The 9195-nt window shown below is 37.0% G+C and overlaps 1 protein-coding gene across 5 annotated transcripts; it reads left to right on the forward strand.

Moving 5' to 3' along the window:
• Positions 1 to 259: 259 nt before the first annotated feature.
• cndp2 (carnosine dipeptidase 2) lies at positions 260 to 7964 on the forward strand. 5 transcript variants are annotated; one of them, XM_028461655.1, is made up of 12 exons: positions 260 to 278; positions 866 to 930; positions 1679 to 1822; positions 1923 to 2085; positions 3594 to 3682; positions 5651 to 5851; positions 5933 to 6017; positions 6097 to 6254; positions 6377 to 6541; positions 7259 to 7400; positions 7496 to 7643; positions 7791 to 7964. In XM_028461655.1, exons 1-12 carry the CDS (start codon positions 266 to 268, stop codon positions 7855 to 7857), a joined length of 1440 nt encoding a protein of 479 aa, XP_028317456.1. In that variant the 5' UTR covers positions 260 to 265; the 3' UTR covers positions 7858 to 7964. The 5 variants fall into 5 exon arrangements, with proteins under 5 accessions (XP_028317456.1, XP_028317457.1, XP_028317459.1 ...); XM_028461656.1 differs by lacking the exon at positions 260 to 278 and adding an exon at positions 392 to 507 and having other exon boundaries at positions 756 to 930; XM_028461658.1 differs by lacking the exon at positions 260 to 278 and adding an exon at positions 392 to 507.
• Positions 7965 to 9195: the final 1231 nt, after the last annotated feature.

The following is a 9195-nucleotide window of genomic DNA, read 5'->3' on the forward strand; positions in this document are numbered from 1 at the left end:
AATAATATAAAGAAAGTACACAGGTATCAATATCAAAAGAAAACGGAAAATATTGAACAAAATAAGCACAAGAGTACTTTTACTGTGTGTGTGTGTTTTGAATTGATTTATTGATACGTAGCTCTTCTTCCTGTTTGTTTCTTTTTACGGTCTGTTTTGTTTGGGTGGTGGGCGGGGCTAAAGCGTGCCGATCGACCGCCCGCTAGTCAAAAATTGAGTTATAAATATATGTAACATTTATTGCGGCACATTTTCCCATGGATACATGTTAATAGCTTGTAAGTCTACTGTTTCAGTTTACTATTCCCACGAAAGAGTTTCTAAACTGTTAGCATGACTCATAGCATGACTAGACTGTTCGGTGCGCATGCGCAGAGTACATCAGGTTTCCGGTCGGAGTTTGCCCCTGTCGGCCACCGTAGAGTCGGTCCTTTCTGAGCGTGCTCTGCTGCTTTCAGGCGTTTGTTGCAAACACAGGGACTACTTCATTGGTCGGAGGAGTACTGTGTGGGTTGTTACACACACTGTGTGAATTGACTATATTCTCTGTAGTTGTGGATTTTAGGATTCTGTGTCTTTAATTCCCCTCTGTGCTCCTCACACGTGAGGAGCTGCTGGAATTTGTTTTTTGTTTATTACTTTTCGATTCAATCTGTAGTCCTAAACAAGTTGTGTTCACATCTCTCGATCAGATGTTTGTGTGTAAATGTCACTTCCTGTTTTTTTTTTGTTTTTTTTAACCTGCTTTTGAGCAGTTTTGCAGGAGGGCGTGGCTTTTGGAGCTGATATAAGTCAGACTGAAAGCTACTGAGGTGGTGTCACCACTACACACTGACTATTCCACCCTCTCTCACCCTGTGGACAGCAATCATGGCTCATCTGCAAAAGTTCTTCGACTATGTGGACAAAAACCAGGATCTGTATGTGAAGGTGAGGCCTGACACTTATTCATGTTTTTTTGCAGGTGGTTTTTCTCAGTTATTTAAATTCTCTTCTGTTTTGGTGATTAAAGCTAACTGGACGTTAACCTGTTTCTATTGATAACCACTATAGATACATATAAACACTCACTGTGTATGTTAGTGAACACTTAGAATTTTTTTTTTAAATATTATTATTTTTTACAAGGTATTCACATTATGTTTTAAACCGCTGTAGAACCTTCATTTCTAGTATTAAGGGTGTTTGGTTCTTGCCGTCCTGAGCTGCCGGGGATTTTTAGGGCCACTACTTATGCTGGTGTTTTAAAAATCCAACATGTCTGTCAATAACCGATATATATCGGTCGATAAACACGACTAAATCTAAATAAGGAACTTTAATCAGGAACTCTCTCAACATAAAGACTGTAAATCTACTGATGAATACGAAAAGGTGAACAAAAATGAAGTTTCTCAAATCGCAAACTGTAAACATGGATAAATAGATAAAAAGCTGAATGTGACTGTAAACAATGAACTCATGCACTGTCAGCTTTATAATACAGAAAAGAACGGAGCCCAAAAAGTGAAAACATCAGTTACATATCCATATCACAGCCCAACTCATTCAACTGGCTGAACTATTGACTAATGTCTATTAATTAGTGATATCTGAAATTGGACCAATAATTTGATGCGGCCGATTCGTCGGTCAGGCTGTTATTTGAACTAACAAGACTTTTGTTTCTCATTTCCAGCGCCTTGCAGACTGGGTGGCGGTCCAGAGCGTATCTGCATGGCCTGAGAAGCGAGGCGAGATCAAGAAGATGATGGAGATGGCAGCTGAGGATATCAAGAAGCTGGGCGGTACGGTGGAGATGGTGGACATCGGTCAACAGAAGGTGAGTGTGTGGTGGAGAATGGTGTCAGTGAGGCCATGTTTTTCCCCCCCGAGATCATCATCATCATCATCATCGCTCACATCAAGCTTTGGTCCTGCAGCTGCCCTCAGGTGAGGAGATTCCTCTGCCTCCCATCATCCTGGGACATTTGGGCTCAGATCCAGGAAAGAAGACCGTGTGCATTTATGGTCACCTTGATGTCCAACCAGCAGCTGTTGAAGATGGATGGGACACAGAACCTTTCACTTTGGTAGAAAAAGATGGTAAGACACAAACGCTTTCAGTTTCTGCATGACAAACACATTTGATCTGAAATTTTACTTTCTGTTCCACAAAAATGACGGAAATGTTTTTTGTGTTTGCAGTTGTCAAAACGAAACTTTCTATTTGCTGTGTTTGATTACACAACTCCTTAAATTTCAGGTCGTGTCTGCATTTCGTGTCATGGTGTTCCGTTCATAATAACACGTTCCAACAAATCAATCACCAAATGACAACAACAAAATTTTTGGTGATCTGTGAAGTTATTATTGTGTTTCAGTGCTTTGTGATGAGTCACTATCAGCCTAATTATTACACTTATGTCACACTCTGTTGTTTTTTTTTGTTTTTCTTCTTCTTCCAAAGTCCAGCTGGGTGATGTCCTGTTTATTCTTGTCTTATCAAGTGCTGATTAATCATGAGGATTACATTTACCCTTTCAGGGAGCAAACTAGCACGAATCGACTCCTTTTTATTTAAACCTGAAGGTATACGTATCTTGCGTAACTTCAGAACATTATCAACACTGATTAATCTCTTCTTTAGCCCCCTATTAATAGACACCAAGAATGAAAACATTACATATCTTATCGTCAAGTGCCACCGCCTGATTCTGTGTTTAGAAAAACTAACCCTGTGAACTGTGCAAGCAGATAATTGCTGAATTCCCACAATGCAAACTACATTCTATTGAGTCCTTGCCTAAACGAACACACTTGCACTTTATTTTTTTATGTCGTGAGCATATTTTACAACTAGACACTACTTTACTTCCTTATTCTTTGCTTTGTGATGTTTAAAGTGCTGATACCAAACTTAAAGCCGGTGATAGTCAGCTGACAGAATGCCCTACTTCCTTCTGCTCTAAGTCAAAAGTTCATCAGTTTTAGCCACTTTACAACTTTTTTTGGTAAATTTTGTGCGTGCCGATTCATTTTTTTCTCACATAATTTATAATAGCAACCCCCAATTATTAGTTTATTACCAGTTACCAGACAAAGTGGTGAAATCACCCCTTTTGATTATTAGACAACCTTCTCTACCGCCAGCTAGTTTTTGTTTCTTTCGGTACCGTGGAGTTGAATAATTATGTATCATACTCTGCTCCTGCAGATTTAAGTATATTTATTAATTAAAATAGAGCGAGAGGGAAATGCAACTGTCAATCAAGCCTTACTTCCTGTTGTCAACCCATAGAAACTGTAAATCACTGCTCAGCTATCACCATTTATTCCTTGCCACAATGTTTTAACTGCATCAACAGTCATGTAATTTCATATATCAAATCATATGAGTGTATTACTAAACAATTAGTAATATAGTAACTGTAAATCTAAACTAGCTTCTTTCTTTTTGCATCAGTGACTCGTTGATGGCTTTTGTTACTAATTTTGTTTCTCTGACTCAACAATATTAATAACCCTTTTATGATGTGCAGTTTTTTTTAATTAGGTTAATAAAAAATAAAATCTTTATTTAAAAAAAAAAACTGTTTTGATGATCTTTTCAGGGAAGCTGTTTGGAAGAGGATCTACTGATGACAAAGGTCCTGTGCTGGCCTGGTTCAACTGCATTGAAGCTCATCAGAAGATTGGTCAGGTGCTGAGGAAATGTCTTTATTTTTATTAGACAATTGTAAATGCAATCTTTAGCTACGTTTGGACTAGAACAAAGGTCTGCAACCATTATTCTCAAAGGAGCCATTTTTCCTCCGCTCACCTGGATTAAAATCCTTCTGGAGCCGAAAAAAATACCTTCTCATTGAAGGTATTATAGTGTAGAAAATTCTATACATATATATATTTTTTTTTTTAGTTGTGCTACAAAAAATAACTTCAATTTGATCATGTCGGTCAACACATTTTGCAAGAAATTAGCAATTAGTATATCAAGTATGCTATTTAATCCGGCACGTTGGCAGTTAATTAAATATTTCCCCACACAAATAAAATCTCTCTTTTCTTCCAGAATAGTCTTTTTGTTGGTTTATGGTTGATGATAGTTATTGCACAATGCGATTTATTTTTAGGTTGACATATTATTATATCATGATTTTATTTCAATGTCATTTATCATTAATACATTCTGTAAGAAATATTTATTTGTTATTTTAATATTTTCTTATAGCTATAGGGAGCCATTGCAAAAGAGTCAAAGAGCCACATGAGACTCCAGAGCCACAGGCTGCAGACCCCTGGACTAGAACAATCCTCACGATGCTCTTAGCTGAGTTATCTACTGTTAAAAGGAAGGTTTCAGTTTGTAAAGTAAAGCAAAAATACAAAAAATACACATTAGATTGAATATTTTCTGTTTTAATTCCTGTAAAAACTACAATATGCACATCTTTGATACAAAGAAGAAGAAGTAAAGCGTTGAAGTGAGAGGAGCACAGAGCTTTTTTATTGACCTCACAGCTCAGTGATGTTGTACTCAGCCCTGGCCAAAGGTCTTAGGATATAATGTCATATCTTATCCAATCATCTTGTAATGATTAAACAGAAGCTTTTCACCTACAAGCAGCTCTGAATCCCCATCGCCCTCATTTAATGCACACATTCACAGGCTGAACTGTCAGAGGAAAATTCACAGAGACTGTCACGTATATAAGAAAATATTTGTCAGGTAACTTCAGATGCTTTTTTCACCGACGACAAATTTACTGATGATTTACCTCACCAAATGTTCTATAAAAAAAAAGAAAAAAACTTGTTTAAATCACAGCCTTTAGAGCAGGGGTTCTCAACTGGTCTCACCCTGGGACCCACATTTTACCACGGTCATTAAATCTTGACCCAGTTTCTTTTTAGAATTCATTCAACCAACTTTATTTTTTCAAAAATAGCTGTTGAAAACACATATATAATCTTTTCTAAAACATAAATCTATATATTTTCCTGTGTAACATGCATTTCACAGCATGACTGTCAAAAGAAAAGTTTCTTTCAAAATAAAAGACAAGTCCAACATGAGAGGTATTAAGTAATAATTTATTTTTGACCAGCTGTCCACGACCCACCCAGTACAGGTCTGCGACCCACCTCTGGGTCCCGACCCACCAGTTGAGAATCGCTGCTTTAAAGTATCTAACTTGGCCCACAGGAGAAAGTAAATATGACAGAGAAAGCATGAACCACTGTGTAAATTACCAACTATTTCAGTTCTAGATATCTCAGCCCATCTAATTACACAAATTTAATGATACTCAGTAATATTTGCAGGAATCAGAGTTTTCACATGCTTATATCACACGATAACTGTCATTTTAAATCTTAAATTGTTGAAAGAACTCTCAATTTTTCAAAATGATGTGTTTTTCCTTAACTTATTCCACAAAATTTCCCTAAATTTGATTTAAAAAAAAAAAAAATATATATATATATATATATATACTGTGTATATATATATATCATAACATCAAGGAAAATTAGGTGTTGATCCTACAGTGAATGATATCTGTTACTTATATGAAAACTGGAGCACAATAATAGTAATTACCGGTACTCGTTTTACTGCCTATAATCTTTAAATGAAGTTGAAATAAATTTCTATCTCTTTGTTTCACAGGAGCTTCCCATCAACATTAAATTCTGCTTTGAGGGCATGGAGGAGTCTGGATCTGAGGGCCTGGATGAGCTGGTGTTCTCCATCAAAGACACCTTCTTGAAAGACGTGGACTATGTCTGCATCTCTGACAACTACTGGCTGGGTAAAACCAAACCCTGCATCACTTATGGACTCAGAGGAATCTGTTATTTCTTCATTGAGGTACATTTTCATACATTGTAACATAAAAAAATAAACAAAGTAACTGTTATGGATGTGAAACACTTTATTTTCCACTCAAAGGTGGAGTGCAGTCAGAAGGACCTTCACTCGGGGGTGTTTGGAGGCTCAGTTCACGAGGCTATGACTGACCTCATTGCACTCATGGGTGGGTGAAACTACGGTTTCTTTGCCCCTTTTGTTGTTTTTGTTGTTGTAATCTCATTTTTCTTTGTATGTCTGAAAAGGTTCTCTGGTGGACAAAGGGAAAATTTTGATTCCAGGGATTCACGACAGCGTTGCCCCTTTGACAGAAGATGAGATGAAGTTATATGAGAACATTGAGTTTGACTTGAATGAGTACTGCAAAGATGTTGGTGTTGCAACGCTGCTTCACGAGACCAAGGTGTGGGAAGACAAAATAAAAATCCCAATGCTTCTATCGTCTATTGGTTAAAACATGATCTGGTGAAACAATGTTTCTAAAATTCACGTTAAAAACAATGTTCTGTCTTTTTCCCTCTGCAGGAGCAAATCCTGATGCACCGTTGGAGGTACCCGTCTCTTTCTCTTCATGGCATTGAGGGGGCGTTCTCTGAGGCTGGAGCAAAGACGGTGATTCCCCGCAAGGTCACTGGAAAGTTCTCCATCCGCCTGGTCCCAGACATGGACCCCACTGTTGTAGAGAAGCAGGTAGATCCTCACGTTGTCTATTCCTCATATTCTTTGCAAAGCTAGACAGCACATTTGATCTATTAAATCATCATATCCTGTTTAATAGTAGAGGTTAAATCAGATCTTCATAAATGCTTGTTAAACAGCCACTGCAACAGTCCACTCTTCATGCACAACAGAGTTCATACACAATAAGAGTTTTTTTTTATTGTTTTTAACTTTATTATTTAAATTTTGTAATATGCAACAAACAGGCAACTCCTTTGTACAAAAATGGGTAAGAATATTTATTTTTAAATCCAAAAGTTTGGTATCACACTCCAGTTTCTGATACAGGAATTGTTCAGTGTCTTTGTAGCAATCCCATTTTTTACAGTATTCCTCTCCATTCTTTTGAAGCCTCAATGTAAAAGTAATTTTCTCCATGCTGTGGATAGTTTATATTTATATAAAGTCTTAAGCAATATGAGTTCTTAACATGATACAAATGTGCCTCAAACACACATCCTTGTGTTGTCCGTAGAAAGGAATAAAAATAAAATCATAGAAAATGGATATAAAGTACTAGTATTTAAAAGAATCAAATTATTTTAAAATGTACTTTTAAAGTGTTTGAAAAAACAAAACAATAAATGTCAATGTCTTGTTTATTGGTAATGCATAAAATGCAACATTTTATAAGTAGGATTAGCATATGTACCCTTTATTTAAAGTGTGATTTTTCTATTTTTCCAGGTTAAGGAGCATCTGCAGAAAAAGTTTGCTGACCTGGGAACTCCCAACAAGCTGAAGGTGTACATGGGACATGGAGCCAAAGCCTGGGTTTCTGATTTCAACCACCCACATTACATGGCTGGGCGCAAGGCAATGAAAACAGGTAGAGACGCTGAGATGGTCTCGTCTCACACTGCATGTGAAATATGCCACTTTTTATGCCACCACCTCATCTTTCTTTTCCCTGTTGCTTTGCAGTCTTTGGTGTGGAGCCTGACTTGACCCGGGAAGGCGGGAGCATCCCAGTCACTCTGACTTTCCAGGAAGCAACGGGCCGTAACGTCATGCTGCTGCCCGTGGGGTCCTCAGACGATGGAGCACATTCCCAGAATGAAAAGCTCAACAGGTGTGTTACAGTGTAGCAGTTCTGCTTACTCTTAGAAGTTGGAGGCAGCAAATATAAACCCAAAAGCATTAGGATGTGTCATTTGAATACATTTAATAGATTTATAAATTTAGTTCAGTGCTAACACTATGCATTTTTCTTTTACAGGTCTAACTACGTTCAGGGCACCAAGATGCTGGGAGCTTATTTCCACGAGGTTTCCTTGCTGCAATAAACTGATGATTTACAAATTACACTGTCTATCCTCACTTCATCTCATTGCTTCCTAGTTAAACTTCCACACCATTATTCAACCAAACAATAAAAGTCTTTGTTATTCCAGGGTCTCGTACATCATGTTTCATAAGCTGTTAGACCACATGCATCATTGAAACGCAACGTGACGTACCCTCGTATGTCTCCTTGAAGGTTTATTCATTTTACATCTCCCATCCGGACTAGGATATGCTTTTTCTGACTATAAATGTATACATGCTTGGGTTTCAATAAAAATTTGCAATGTCCAAATTGGCTTGTTGTTGTCATTCTTGCTCAGCGAAACCATTAATGTTTTAATGCACTCGTCATCTGTATTTGCTTATTCTGATAAGGGTGTTAAAGATTTTTTTTTTCAAGAGCTGAATTGCGCTTTGGGAAGAATTAAGGTTGTCTGAACTAAACTAAATTTAAGTGACAGACATGCACAGCATTATCATGGAGTTGAGAATCATCCCACAAAAGCACACAAGATCCCGAAGTACGTGACACTCGAGGAATACAGATATGTGCAAGTGAGTAATGTTCTATATTAAACACATTTTGGAAATCCAATGGCTGTTTTCTGGATGAGTTTTGCCCATCATATTTTATTTTGTAAAGAATTTAATTAAAAAAAGAATAATTTGATTTTCATATTAATGTTGGGTTTTTTTTCTGTGACCTCCAACACTATAAACCCATGTTTGTAAGCACTGTAGTGCCAGTATAGGAGTGAATGAATGGTTGATATGTTCAAATCACTTAAATTTGTTTTGTTTTTTTATGAGAGATGGATTATATTCTACAGATTTAGAGTTATTTCTTGTTTCCAGGTGACAAAAAAAAACAAAATATATATTTCCCACTGCGTAGTTCAAATATGTCATCTTTCAATGTAAATAATTAACCTTGTCCATAAATTTTTGTCTCTTATTCAAAGATTCATTTCTCAATACACTCAGTTATTGCCTTTACTTATTTACATTAGGTGTCGTTGTTGGCATTTAAGCGTTTTTAAGTCAAATGGCACACACAGCCTTCCATAGCTGTACTTTTGACGTCATAAAGCGTGAAGGCGGTGTTGTTCAAATAGCAAAATGTAAAAATCACGTCACAAGCTTTTATATCAACCAGTATTTTTCCTAAAATTGTGCTATTATGAAGAACTGTTTATAGTAAAAGATGTACCCCAAAGTTCTTCCGTGAATTCGTGAAAATAGTAAAGTATATGTTTGGTGATCACGGGGAAACGGAAAAAGGACCTGGCAACCCGTGCTGTCACACATCCGGCGCGGGAAAAATTGTAAACAACACA

The sequence above is a fragment of the Gouania willdenowi genome, chromosome 11 (assembly GCF_900634775.1).
Source record: "Gouania willdenowi chromosome 11, fGouWil2.1, whole genome shotgun sequence".
In the NCBI taxonomy this organism is placed as follows: Eukaryota; Metazoa; Chordata; class Actinopteri; order Blenniiformes; family Gobiesocidae; genus Gouania; species Gouania willdenowi.